Raw genomic sequence first — 14,888 nt, 5'->3', positions numbered from 1 at the left:
GCGCGGACCCAGAACGAGCCCCCACTTACCTTCTGAGAAGAACTACATTCTTGGTGGAGCGCAATGCCCGTTCCAGAAGCCTTGCAGCGTCGTTATGGAAGCTAATCGTAAGCTCACCCTGAACAGGAACGCACCAATCAATGACTAGCAGTTAAAGGTCTATTTACACTCCGACGTTGAGCGCAGTGAACGCAGCGTAGCGCAGAACGCGTGCCTTTCATTGGCCGGCAACCAGGAACTCGGGATCTGCGACCAATCAGTAGATGTGCGCGTTGCGCTACGCCGCGCCCGTCGACGTTACGTTGGAGTATAAACGTACCTTAAATGGCCACCTTAGGCACCACGACGCGCTTGATCGAGCAGAGAGTCAATAATCTTCGTGCGCGATCACATTTTGTATACATAACCAACAGAACACTCATCGTTTCGTAGATTAAGTCTCGTCTTCTAGATGGTATGCGCGCGAGGCAACCTGGCCTCGCCTTTCACCTATCGAGTTTACAGGCAGCACTACGATCGCAGGGTTGCGGCAGATTCCGGCAGGGAGAACTAGATTTCTCCGCTGGAAAGTCGCGGCTCATGGCCCCATGGGAGCGAAGCAGCGAAATGGAGCACTTATTCGCTTCTGAAAAAAAAAAAAAAAATGGAAGGGGAAAGAGAAAACAGCGCCAGTAGCCAGGTAATCGATCAGGCATTGATCTGCTAAGGTAGACATTCAACCGCCGCGTTCGTTTGAAAGAGTTCTCGCTGAGTAAGCAGCCGCCGACGAGGCAGAGTACAGGCGCGGATGCCATAAGCACAAACGCTGCAAACTTCGGCGCCCAGGGCCGGATTGCTGAATACAGGTACCTCTCCAGGCGGTCAACTCAGCCGCAAAAGGGATTTTGAGGCCCCGTGACCGGCTACGCGGGGTGAAATTACCTAGCGCTCCAGTCGATTCCGCGCAGCAGACGTAAGCCTTGCCTGTCGTTTTCTCCTCGCTTAGTACGACTTTTCCCAGAAATTACTTCACATACTGCTCCTAACGCAAACGAATGCAGTTTGTTTCACTTGCATTTCGAGCCTCTTCGCCCTTCTTTCAGCGCGCAAGATCTGACTTAAATTATCGAACCGAGGCCGGATTTTCCGCGGCCATTTGGCTGTAACGCGAGGTATACCTTAGTTACCTGTCCCCACGGGCCCGGTCACGTGACCCCAAAGTCCTTCTTTTGAGGCCGAATCAATTGTCGGGTGAGATACCCGCATGAATTAGCAAACCGGCCCAAAACTTCCCTCAAAGCCTAGATACAGTCACAGTGCTTGTCTTTGTCTACTCCTTCGTGTTTGTTCTGTGTTTGCGCATACATGTTTACTCTTCACAGCTCGCTCTGAGCATCCGTGGTCAACGACCCAAGCTGAAAGCGAGAGTACGTTATCCGCTAGAATGGAGCTCATTACATCGCTTACACGCGACGTCGTCGAAATTATGCTGGCGGTCATTCGTACCTGTTCGTACCGAGAAAAAGAAAATCGGAGGTGCGAATTGCATGCTGGGAAAGGTATGTACGCGATCAGCAACAAGGCCACCGAAACGGCCATTCATGTGACGTTAATGCAAGCCACGTACAGTGGATCAGCCGAAACATTGTGACCAGGCCTACCTAATACCGTGTGGATTCAAGTTTGGCACGCACCAACAGTTGCTAGGGGCGTCTCCTGCGAAGATCCAACACTGTCCGATGAACAGTGTCCTCAGAAACACTTTGTACCTTGAAAACACATCTTCGTCTAGCAGTAGTTTCATCTTCATTCTTTCACTTGTGGTAGGTGCTAACGACGGCAGCTCGTGAACACTCGACGAGATTCGAAGTTTGCGAGATACTTGTTCCGAGCCGTCCGCTCATCACGATCTGCCGTGTGTCCAAGTCGCCCAAATGGGCAACTAATCCCAATATATGCACATGTAGTCAACAAAATAATCACTCTGCTCCGCTTTGTGTTCTCCCCCGCAGTCATTGACTACCATCCGAATCAGCCAGTGGTCGATAACGCGGATGCCGCGTCCATTCAGTGTAGAGGGGGGAGCGGTCGTAATGTTTTCGCTGATCAGTGCATAGGACCAACACCTTCCAAAAGCACATAATAGATAAACAAACGCTGTGTTATATGTTTTTGTCTCCTTATTTTCCGGTTTATTTGAAGTGCCGAAACTCCCTTCAACGCACTTGTCGACATTAAAAAAAAAAAAAGAAAACTTTTAAAAGTCTGTTTTTTTTTTTTTTTTTTGACACAGAAAGCTTGTTTGGGACATCAAAGTGGGCACGTACTCGAACTGTTTGTCCTACAGCCACCAAATAAGACACGCTTTGAAGTAACGACAACTTCAGCCATCTTGGTGCTTAAAATCATTGCTGTCCGTTATCCGAAGCTTTACCTGAAATCGCAGGAAACAGTTTTTCGTCCTCTAGAAGCGTTAAAACAGTTCGCAACACAACAAAACGACATCGCCCGACCTTCCCGACGCCGTTTCAAAAGCTTAGCAAGTCGTATTCTCCAATTGTAACGATTGCCGATTGCGCCCACTCAGCAGTAAAAAAAATTAAACGTGGCGGTGCCCACAAGAAAATATGGGAATGAAGTGCCGATACTTCATGCCAGGCTCGTTCTAGTGGCTCTGGGTTAACCTAAAAACCGACCCTCGTACCCAAGGTCACCACGAACATCGAAGGCAGAGCGCTCCAGGTTAATGCAGCCCTCGGTTAGAATGCAGCATATCCGTTGAGCATCCAGCGTCGACAGAATGAAGAAAAGGCCTCCGTTGCTATGTCCCCGTCTGCTCTGGTAGTCAACTTGTTGTACTCAGTACCACCCCTAGGTAAGAATGGGTGCATCCTGGTTACTGGAACCCGGGTTTGGTCCGCCCGCTCAGCACACAGGGTTAGAAAAAGAAAATCGAAATTGGTAGAGCGCCGGAACGCTCTACCAAACTTGCTCAACTCGTCAAGAACTGTACACTGCCGAGAGTACCGAAGGTCATCACAAAAAACATGGGCTTAAACCTCTGGTTGTGGCACGAATTCACTGCACCCTCCAACCCATAGAGCCTTCGGGATTAGCAGACACAAGACAACTAAAGGCAGAACCCTTTCACTGTCGAAACTTCTCCTGGTAACCTGTTCAACTTACCGATTACTCTCCGAAATCTCTGTCAAACTCCCCATCCCTTTCCTCTAACGCAGAGTTGTCTACCGCGACAATTACTCCAGGTTGACTGCTCTGTCTTCCTGTTCTGTCCTCTGCTTCCTTGTGCCTACTGCAAGAATGAACCACGGTCCTGGCTTCCCGAGTTCCGGAGCTCCACGCCCGCTTAACGTCTCCATGGCGAAGCTCTTCGAAGAACACTCGGGGGTCACAACAAAGAAATGAGCGTGAGCCCTTAGAGACCAATTTTTCGTGGCAGGGCAGTCGAAGCAATAAACGCTCATGTCATTCGATGAACGGTTTCAAGATAGCGCTCGCGCATCGAGAGCGCTGGTAAGTGCAAGCTAGGCGCATCTCTCGCTTCCACTGCATTGAGACACAAATATGTCCTCGACCACGTCCTTCGATTCAGCGGTCGTCTGCGCTCCAGGGACAGATAATGTTTCTCTAAAAGATTACTACTTCCCCAGGGTGCCTCCTTTGTGTGTGGCACGACACACCAACGTCCCTTACCAAAAAAACGCCGAATACTCTGAGATTTCCGGGAGGTTCCCTCTAAACTCCTTCCTACCAGCAAAACTGCTTCCGTGCTTCGATCATGTATAGTACCATCAAAGGCACAAAGCACGAGAGTGTTCCGCCATGGAGCGCAAGTTCGTCTGCTTCTTTTGTTAAGGTTGTGGCAACGTCAAAACGCCGAGCTCTGATGGGCTCTGATTGAAGGATAGTGGGTAGACCTCAAGGCAGCTTGCTTTGAGGTCTACTCACTGTCTTTCAATCAAAGCCATCAGACCTCGGCGTTCTGACGCCACAACAGCTCCTGCAAAAGAAGCAGACGAACCTGCACTCCGCATGGAGTCGTCACGCGTCCGCACGTATCGCAACGCCCCCAAGGCCGCAAGAGAACTTTTGCGCGCCGCAGACTGTACCAGACGTCGCGTCGAATTCGTCAGCGACAATAAGCTGCCAAAAGAGCATCGAGGACCACCAGAAAGAGCGAGGGCAAGGCCCTAGTCGTCCCAAGTCCGGATTGGTCAGAGTCCGGGCTAGGACGTCGCTGGGCCCCGTTGCCCGCCTGAACAGGCGTCCAGTGCTGGGGAGCACAGCGCGGCAGCGAAGAGAGAGGCACTTGAGCGGCCGAACTGTTCAACCAACGAGCGGGCGCGGAGCAGAAGGCAGTCTGGCGAAAGGTGTCCGGAGCCCAACGCAGGGTGCAGTCGCACGGTAACCAGTTTTCCTGCAGGACGACGTAGGCGACGGAAGCCTCGTCCAAGGCGTCCAACGCTCCAGGGAGGAGACGGCCTATCCTGTTGTTCCTGCGAAAACGGCACACGTACATAGACGGCACACCTCCGTCGCTATGCGCGTCTGCAAGTAACCGCAATGCGCGTTTGCAAGTAAACGCATTCCAAGGATTTAGCCACCGAGTGTGTAAGAAACGCCCTGTAGCACGGGAACAGTCTTGCAATTTCGGACACCAGGAGTGAAATGGCTGCACCCAGAGGCCTTACGGGCGAACGTGTATGGACCCACGCGTTCTTCTGAAGTCGCACCCAGTGGCGCGACATTCGGCGAGGCGTACAAAGAGATGCAATTGGCGCATCACGGAACTGGTTTCTGCGCACGCATGGTGTCCACACCTGGCGTAAGGGGCAAAGCGAACCGATATTTGTAAACCCCCTGTTAGCGCATTCAACAGCACACACCGTAGAATTGCTCTCGATAATTATTACAACTACCGAGGAAACGAGCATGTTTTGCCAGTTTAACTCGATTAAGAAAGAATAACGAGAGAACATATAGGAAAAAACACAAGACCCAATGTGTGTCCCGTGTTGTTGTACCCTTCTTGCCTACAGAAAAGAATTGCTGTAGGCGCTAAAAGAAAAAGGCAAGCGTGGAGATTCACCGGGCCATCAGGAATCGTTTTAGAACGCACGGGAACAGAGTAATCCATCCCAGTACAGTGGGCGGTTAGTCGAAACTGACCGGCGGAACTCAAAACACACGTCCACTCTGCGAGCCGCTCCCTAAAGCTGCCATCACACTGCTAATACATGATACAAAAGACAGCCTGCAACACACTGTCTGAGAATGTGTTTCTTCCTTGTATGGCGGCCCCGTCACACTGGCCATACAAACAAACTGTTTGCAAACATGTTCGAAGCATACGGTATGACGCAAACATGCTCCCAAAATGCCCGAGGCATGTGCGCGGACAAGTCTGTCATCATTGTTTGCAACAGTGTATTTTGTGCGGTCTATTAGCAGTGTGAAGGCGGCTTTATAGACCGCTTTTGAGAAGGCTTCCGCGCACCTGAGCCTCAGTTCCACGACAGCGCGCATGCCGGCGAAGGCGGCTGCCCGGACCACGTCGATGCGGCAGCCCTCGAAGATGACGCTGCGAGCGTGGTTCAAACCGGCGAAGGCACCGGAGTCCACGAGTCCCAGGGTGGCGTCCCGGACGTGGATCTTGCCCGCTGCCTCGAGACCCCGAAAGGCGAACTGCGGGATCCGCTCGCAGCGGATCGACTCCAGGACGAGCAGGCTGACGTTCTTGAGACCCGAGAAGGCGTCCGGCTGCGGGCAGGTCACCTCCCGCGGAAGCCTGGCGGGCGAGACGCGCATCGACACGACGGAAAGTAATTGCGTTGCGTGCACGTTTAGACAGCCGGAAGTTAGTCAGTCTCAATGGGTAATTAGCGCAGCAGATACTGGATGGCGCACTCTTTTAAGAAGAGTCCAACCTATTTCCATCTTGAATGGAACTTTCTTCAGCCTGCTTTTGCATCTCATGGTTTACCCGCAGGGTGGCGCAAGCCACCGCCTAGTTCAAAGTTGTGCATATGCAGCCATCCATCCAGCTATTCATCGCTACTAAACGGCAACCAACGTTACTAGGATCAGAAGTTGATGAATGTCGAAAAGGTTTCATGTTGACAGCGGCTTTCCGGGGGTGAGCGAATTCCGCGTAGCAAAGCCCTCAAGCTTGTTGTCTGCTAAACCCACCTTGTTCAAACCGCCACCGACTCCGCGGTAACTCTCGTCTCATTAAGCTGCACTACATTTCTCGCCCAGCGGAGTCATTCTCGACCACAAAACATTTATTTATAAGAACTGTGAGGGCTGTCAGTATTACTGTTTGTACTTATGCCATTTAACAAGCTTCCCGAAAAGCAGCCGAAATGTTTCAGTGCCGACAACAGCTTAGAAACGGTGGAAACGGCACTTTTTTCCCCCATAGAGTCCTACGCATTTGGTGGTGTCAATCAATGGCCGCCGGTGGCGACACTCGGCCCCAGTTGCCGAGGCCGCGGTCCGCGATCCAGCCTACAACAATAGATATCAATGGCATTGGCACTCTGTTCTCCGATACTGTTTTGGGTGCCGCCATCGTGGTACCTGTGCAAAGCAGACGCAACTGCCGATCGTCACGATTAAAAATGGCGGCTTCCTCAGCCTTAGATTCGGTGTTAGGAACCTCGTGTAATATTGCTTTGCTCTGTCGAGAACTGTTTAACAATTTGAGGAGGACGGAAAAGCGTTTCCTGTGATTTCAGATAATGCTTCAGATAAATGCCAACCCTGATTTTAAGCCACAAGATGTGCAAGTGTCGTTACTCTGAAGCGTAGCTTATTTAGTGGCACTAGTCTCGGATATTCGTAATTTAACACAAAGTCGTAACAGCAACGAGTGACCAATCAAAGCACGGACCGATGAATGCATACGTCCAGCAGGTTATTTTGAACTGCAGCAATACATCCAAGCGCCTTGAGACACCAAACCATGAATATTCGCCCTTTTCTGTTTGGCAACAAACTCAGTGGCGCCACCTACTGGGTAGCACCGGCACACTTCCGGTTTGCGTGTATTTCCCTATGAGGATCGCGAGTTTGTCGTCTGCTTCTTTCGTAGAGGTTGCGGTGACGTCAGAACGCCGAGCTCTGACTGGCTCTGATTGAAGAATAGTGGGTAAACCTCAAGACGGCTTGCTTTGAGGTCTACCCACCATCCTTCAATCAGAGCCAATCTGAGATCGGCGTTCTGACATCTCCACAACCCCTGCAAAGGAAGCAGACGAATTTTCGCTCCGCATTTTCTACTCACCATTCTTTCATCGTAAGAGTGAATTAAGTCTGACAGTGCTATAAGTGGCCATTTCCAGAAGACAGTGTGTATATTCGATTTTGTAAATACCGCGAAACCCGATGTCTAGTTCAGAACCGGAAGTGGTTGAGAACTAGTTGCACTCTGGCGCCACCACGTTTCAACTCACGCGAGAAAGAGCGAATAGGAAGACAGGTCGGAAAAAAAAAGTTTAGGCCTTAGTACCAGACGGTGCACGGGATGTGCAATGCGAGCGAACGAAGAGGCCGGAATGTCCGCTGAACAAGACCGCGATGCTCACCTGAGCCATCCGAGTCTGTCGAGACCTCCGAAGGCCTTGGGCTTCAGCTCCGTCAGAGGGTTTCCTTCCAGGGACAGCGTACCGATGTCTGTGGAACCCGAAAAGGCCATCGACTCCACGCGGCTGATCTGGTTGAATCCAAGCTGAAGCAGCTGAACGCGCGCTAGACCCGAGAAAGACTGTGGCGCCGCGTGGGGGGCGGAAAAACAATAGAAATGAATGAACCACTAGCGTATCCCCTTCAATCAATCAATCAATCAATCAGTCAATCAATTAATCAATCAACACTTCAGCTTTCCTTTTGATTTGAAAACATTCACTGGTTCAGGACAACCTGAGGTGCCACAACTGCGCTTCTTCTGCTCCTCGCAGTTCAGACGCCAAACAGCGGCGTCCAGCGTTGGAACGCCAACTGCGCGCGAGGAGCCAATACACCTTAGAAGACAAGGCCTGCGTATAACGTCATGGTATAGTGGATCCCCGACGAGCCCCAAGCGACAAACGCGTCCCTCTTGGTGTCGCCGCGTCCTAGCGTCGCGTTCATCGCGAGACGCTGCCAGACGCGTGGGAGGCGATGCTGACACAAAGCTAGGCGACGCTGTGTGAATCCACTTGGGATTACGCTTTGGGGGGAAAGGCGGCCTTGTCTCCTCAGTGGTATTGGGGCAGAAGAGGACAAGCTTGTTGGTTCTGACTGGAAGGAGGCTGTGGGTACAGTGACAAAGCCAGTTAGCCCTTGCGCATCTATCCTTCCAATCAGAGTTGGCGGAGTTCTGACGTCCTGGCACGCTTTCCTCCTCTCCCCCGGTTTCTCCCCGTATAGAGGAGGGTCCCCCACCTGCGGAGTGAGCACGGCCAGCGGGTTGTTCTGCAGGCTCAGTTCGTCCATGTTGGTCAGGCCTCGGAAGGCGAAGGGCGCCAGCGACGAGATGCGGTTGTTGTCCAGGATGAGCTTGCGCACGCGCACGAGGCCCCGGAACGCGTCGCTGGTCACGGACTCGATCTGATTGCTGGTGAGCAGCAGCGCGTGAGCGCCGCGCGGGATCTGCTCCATGGGCGGGAGAGTCCGGTAGCCGGCCTCCTGACACAGCACCTGTTGTCCAACACGAATCCGCACACAGATTATGGTCACCAGCGGGGTTAGAACGACAGAGAGGTCCTCCGGGTGTCCGGCCTTCCGCGCTAGCTTCATACCTTCCATTATGCTTCGACATCTCGCCAGTCTCGAGCATGAGCCAAAGCACGACGGACGGCAAGGACCGCCTTATGAAGGCCGGGCATCGGAAAGAGACGCCCTGGCGTTCCCACCCAATCGGTGACTATAGTCGGTGAAACGGAGAAGATGGCACGACCTAGAGCCCCTGGGTAAGCTACAATGGAGAATATAGACACGGTGGGCTAGAAGGTAACGTCCGACGATCGCTTTTTTTTTTTTTTCACAACGGTCGAGGGCAGTTTTACGAATCGTGCCTCGTCTGTCGTTATCAACACTCTACCACCCGTAAGCTGGCAGCAGCGACATAATGGCGGACTAATCAATGATTTTAGAATTTCAGGACCACATTATGTCCCCCCCCCCCCCCCCTTCCCCTAAAAAAAAAAAGTCTTTTTTTAGTAGCATAAATGAGATACGCATTGCCGAACGCTCAGCCTTTGCCCGAATGTAGTGCTAGCGGTACGGACCAGATTCCCAAGTTAAAAAACAAACCGTCATCTTATTCAAAAGTTATAAGCGAATTTCGGAAATTTTCGAATAAGGGCCAAACAAGTCCCCTATTGTCGCTCGTTCTCGCACGAGTTGAAACTAGGTGGCGCCAGTTTGCGCCAATAGCCCCCATACACTTCCGTTTCTGAACTAGACGGCGGGTTTCGCGGTATTTTCGAGATCGAATTTACGCGCCATTTTCAGAAAATGTCGCTTCCGCCACTCTCACCATATAATTCACCCTTATAATAATAATAAAAAATAATAATAAAAAAAGATGAGTGAAAAAAACATTAGCAAGTATACCCGGACCCGAAGTGTGCCAGGGCTACCCAATAGATGGCGCCGCTAAGGTTGTTGGCGGGAAAAAATAATAATAATAATAATGGGCCGGGGGGGGGGGGGGGGGGGGGGGAGAGAGAGAATGCACGGGACTGAATAGAGCAAACTGTCGGGAAGGGGGGGGGGGCATTTTCCCATTGAAAATTTCAGCAAACTATACAAATTTTTAATAAGAAAACGCTGTGGATAAAACGAAGCCGGCAAAAACAAAAAGAGAAAAAGAAATGAATAAGGGCTTGTGTTCCTATTTACGGCTCAACAGTACCTCTACAGAGTTAAAGAAAAGCTGCATCAGCCAATTTTTTTTTTTTACCATTTTGTTATTTATTAGTCCCGGAGCGCAAGGCGGTGCCGCTTACAGTGTACTGATAATGCTGCGCCCTAGGTGCATAAATCCTGGGACCGTTCTCGCCCGCGCGGTCGTCACACCTCTTCTAGCCCACCCTATCCGCAATCCCGTGTGCTTCTAATCGCTTCAATCGAGAATACTGAATATGCTACGGTGGAGAGTAGTGTCCCGGACGCCATTTTGTTGCGTAAAATCAGTGTTGCCAGGTGTCATCTCCTTTCGCCGACGCGTTTAACGAAAACCGTAGGAAAGGCTATCTGCCCTTCAGCGACTGACTACAACGGAATTGCAGTGGCGACTTAACGCTGGGTGTAAAATTCTAAAAGCGTTGCGCCCCGGAATCATTCTTGCTGCCAAGGGAGGCAAAGCGAAGCTCCAAAGAGTAAAATGATGGCGTTCACCAACAACTCGAGCGCAAAGAAGGGTCACAATACAATGGTTCGAACCAGTTTTATGATGTGATATCGTTTGAACGTTTAACAGTGGGGTCTTCCTAACAATAGAGTACTACCTCCATGTTGCTTCCCGCCCACATGAAGTTTCCTTAAAAACTAAAATCACAACTTAAAAAAAAAAAAAACTAAACATCGCATTGGAAAAAAAAAAAAAAAGACCGGCGCTTTGTTTTTATTTATTGGGCTGCGGGACGTGTTCTGAGCATGCGCCGTAGCTCTCGGCTACGAAATATCAGTCGCCGCGCATGCGCACTACAATCCAGTAACTCGGCATAATTTGCCAGGGTGATAAGCGTTAAAAAAATATATATATATAGTATGAAAAAAGAAAAATAAAACGGAGCGGTTATCACCTGTAGGTTGAGGCACTGGCAGAGTTGAGGACACGCCTCGAGGGGGAGCACCCAGAGCAGAACCAGGGCAACCACTCGAAGGTGCGGCGGTTCCGGGGGTCGCATGCCGCCCAGTCGTGCTCACCCCGACCGCACGACGCGGAAGGCTTTTCGCGCCGGGCAACTGTTGAAAATAAGCAAGAAAAAAAATCGAGGTCACGCGATAACGTAGAAGAGTCAGGAGCAAGCAAAAATGTGCATTAAAACCTGCGATAAAATATGTTATCTCCGCAAAGAAAGTGCGAAACATATCGACAATAGAGATTCACTCGATCACGTTTCTGTGTTTAAATTCTGGCGGGAAAATAGGAAAAAAAAAATAACACTCTGAGCAAACTATAGTGATACATTATACAGAGTTCATTATTGAATGCCATTTTATTCTAACTTAGAGACAGTAAAATGCTGGGGCCAACATAGAAGTCGAATTTTGCCTTCCATAACAATCCTAAAAGCCAGTCACCGTCTGAAACAAGCTCACCAGCAACGGACCCGGCAATGGTTGTTCGCGGCCCCCGGCACCTTTGCTCCCAGTCTTTACGTTGTCGGCGACCACAGCCACGACCACGGCGGAAGCAGGGAGAAGCGCCTAAACGGCGCCGCCTTGCCAAAGAGCAAGTCTGACGAAGGTTCGCTCGCATTTCCGTCAAACGCCGCGAGATGGCGCATCACGACAGGGGCTCGAGGAGCCGATCTCACTCGCGCACATGTTTTCAAGGTCGCGATGTGCTCGACCACGCCAAGTCCCAACCCGATTGTTCCCCGCCGGGAGATGCGCCAAGCCAGAGAGGGATTTCGACCCCCTTTCTGGCCTTGAACCGACACCTGTCTCTTCTTCCACCGTGGCCACGACTTAAAGGGATACTGAACCGAAATTTCGAGCTCACTAAACAAGGCCGGGCGGATAGGCGGGAAGGTGCAAAACCAAAAAATATCACTCATACGGCGATATATTTAACGGATCGCCGTATTTTTTGGAAAAGAAGTGCGCGATTGAACCCGGTCGACGAGGCCGACGAGACAAGGCACGTCAGGATTCCCCTTCTCTCTCCTTGCTACGTCCCGTCAAGCTGGTGAACCGAAGAGAGGAGGAGAGAAGCGAGGCCGCTTCTCCCCATTCTCAAATTCTCCCGGAGGACAATGACGTCATAGACCTCGCTTGATCGCGCCCTTCTTTTCCAAAAGTACGGCCTTCCGTTTGAGATATCGATGTACGAGTGATGTTTTCGAGATCGTAGCGTCCGGTTCAACACTTCTGCAGCCTTACTTTGCGAAATACAAATTTCGGTTCAGTACCCCTTTAAAACCGTCCGGCGAACTTTGATGGGACGCACAACGTAATCTAGCGCCGAGTTTTCGCAACTATGAGGCGTGCCACGGTTGCATATTAAAATAGATCTTGAAGTTGTTCTAGTCCGGTGCATATTATTAAAAAAAAAAAAGCAAAAAAAAAGAAGAAAAAAAGACACAGGACGAGAACACGAAAGACAGCGCTGGGCTTGTCTTCTGTGCTCTCGTCCTGCGTCTTTTTTTCGCTGTTTTCTCTCGTTATTATTTTGCATATTGAACCCGATATCAAGTTGGAGCGTCCGACCGTCCTACCAGATCACGACGCATCATTTGTGTTCACAAGTGGTTCGGTGGCAGGCACTGCTCAAAGTTACCTTTTTTAGCCACCAGGCCGCGCTGACAAGCAACCAACAGTGGCGCCCCCTGGTCATTGCCCCCTGGCGCCATACGATCGGACGGAATATGCGAATATCAAACGAAATAAACAGGACTTGGTCGGTTCTTTAAAGGAAATATCTCATGCACGGGTTTGAGGACAATCGATCGACCAAAGAAAACGCAATCCCACGTCCGGGAGACGGAGCGACGGGCATCGCCTACGCAAGCACCTCCATCCACGAACGGAGGACAAAGGGACGCGGCGATACCTCGAACGCGACCAGAATCCTTAACGGCACGTCTCGACCGAGCTCAGGAACAGCGCGGGCACAATCCCTTTTTCTCTCCAGAAAGGACCGGAAAAACGGCAAAGAAGCATCCAGACATACGTCAACCCCACTCCAAGCTGCAACAAACAAACAAACAAACAAAAAACGCCAAGGAGCACTAAAGAAAACGACATCTAAATACTCACATCGAAAAGGAAAAAAAAAAACAATCTAAAACTTGCAGATAAAAAATATCTTTACAAAAAAAAAAAAAAAAAAAAGGAAATAAGCCAGAAACTGCGTTAAGAGCCAAGCTTCCGGGACACGAGAGTGGACGTAGAGACGAAAAACGAAAAGAATACGAACACGTGGAAACAAAGCAGGCGCGTGTGAATGGGTTGCGCCAACGCGCGAAAAATGCGGGGTCGGCAAGCGAACGTTTCCGAGAGCAATAATGCCGTGCCAACTGGAAGCGTTTTCTGCCAAATCGAAGCTCGTTGTTTCGGCAAGCGGACGCACGTTAAAACAAGTAATGGGAACTTTAGTGAGGCGCGCTAAGTGGAAGGGTCGAGCGCTACGCAGCTGGAAACAGGCATCACAGACACCAGTGCTGCTAACGCACTACGGGCGTTGGACGGATATCGAATATACGGACGCTTGCACACACTCGGAAATGTAAGGAACCACACAGGAGCATACACAATCGCCACCTATACAAATGAGTGAAAGCAATAGAAAACGCAAACGTGTTAGAACTTAAAATAAGGAAACGGGAACGGTCCCCAACAACTCCGGGAACGCGGTGCGGACGTCCTCGTTTCAGCATTTCGTTTCAACTCTCTACTGCAAATAAAAACAAACGAAAAAGTAATGTGAACTGAAAGAGAGCCAGCGAGCCACGGATTGGACGGGAGCTTTCCCAAGTAAAAGGCATTTCTCGCACCCCGGCAACAAATCCTTCCAAGCCCCTTCGCAAATTGAAGATGGCTCTCCCGCACAGATAGTCCTAGTGTGGGAAAGACCACCGTTTAGGAGCAAACGGGGCTTTATTTCGTGCGCGAAGTTCTGAAACTGGAAACCTTTCAGCGGTGCCAACTCCTTTTTTTTTTTTTTTGTATATATATATATATATATATATATATATATATATATATATATATATATATATATATATATATATATATATATTTATTTATTTATTTATTTATTTATTTAGACAAAAATACCATTCTGTATTTGTAGCTGATTACGTCGCCATGGACACGTATGAATTCAATTAAAAGGGAAAAAATATTGGGGCTAATATGTGTACTTTTCTCACAAAGAATCCGCTACCTGGATACATTCTTAGCTAGGTCATCTCTACAGCCTTGGGGAATACATCAATGGAGATCCACCACGCTTGAATCCTGCTTGCTCGGATAATCGAAACATTCTTGATTACTATCATTAACACATAGCTTGCCCGTTTCTCAGCATGTACTCAGGTAAACTCCGCGACATTGTTAGGGCGAACAAACCACGCCCGGTTTTCCCTGCTCTTCTCTCAGCATTGAAGGACCGCCATCAAAAAAGTACCATAGTGGTGGAAAGTGCTCAGTGGGTGTACTAACCTAAGTGGTAAACTTTGGTGCCCGCCGGTACCCCTTCGAAGTAAAACAAATGAAAAAATGCGACGAAGTCGTGCTCGCGCCAACAGTCTCGCGCGGCGTACCTGTTGCGAAATCTCTACGAACGTCTATCCGCGCTTTTGGCCTTTAATTATCATGCCTGGATAGGGAACCATTTTGGCAGCTCCCTCGAAGTAAAGCTCGAAGTAGATATCTCGAGAGCGAGATGTCCGTCTGGCTCTGAGGTACGACACCGCTTCCTCCCGTAGCAGACGACACAATTAGACAGCGGAGTACTCAACCGCTAACCTGGCGTCTTTGCGATACGTCCACCGCGCTGTAGCGCACATGCAAACACCCAACGCTAGCGAAGACGCCACGGTCGGCTTCCCCGCAAAACTAGGGTGAGAATGAATTCCTTTCCTAGTCTCCAAAGAAGAAGAACCCGACGGGCGCGAAGGAACTGGAACTGCGTGGAAAGTTGCGCAGTCCATTGTTGCAGCACTTTT

The 14,888-nt window shown here is 50.2% G+C and overlaps 1 protein-coding gene across 1 annotated transcript in view; it reads right to left on the bottom strand.

The window, feature by feature from the left end:
- Window positions 1-2,141: 2,141 nt before the first annotated feature.
- Window positions 2,142-14,888, bottom strand: part of LOC115326196 (leucine-rich repeats and immunoglobulin-like domains protein 3) — a 62,598-nt gene continuing 49,851 nt past the window's right edge. Inside the window, exons 2-6 of the mRNA XM_040213346.2 lie at window positions 10,794-10,956; window positions 8,428-8,682; window positions 7,590-7,768; window positions 5,498-5,788; window positions 2,142-4,496 (exon numbers count right to left, since the gene is read on the bottom strand). Coding sequence (XP_040069280.1) covers window positions 4,130-4,496; window positions 5,498-5,788; window positions 7,590-7,768; window positions 8,428-8,682; window positions 10,794-10,898 — 1,197 coding nt within the window. The 5' untranslated portion in view covers window positions 10,899-10,956 and the 3' untranslated portion in view covers window positions 2,142-4,129. The remainder of the gene's footprint in view (window positions 4,497-5,497; window positions 5,789-7,589; window positions 7,769-8,427; window positions 8,683-10,793; window positions 10,957-14,888) is intronic.

The sequence above is a fragment of the Ixodes scapularis genome, unplaced genomic scaffold, assembly GCF_016920785.2.
Source record: "Ixodes scapularis isolate PalLabHiFi unplaced genomic scaffold, ASM1692078v2 PGA_scaffold13__105_contigs__length_92229423, whole genome shotgun sequence".
NCBI lineage: Eukaryota > Metazoa > Arthropoda > Arachnida > Ixodida > Ixodidae > Ixodes > Ixodes scapularis.
Note: the sequence above shows the minus strand (reverse complement) of the source record. Positions and strands in the feature narration are given on the sequence as shown.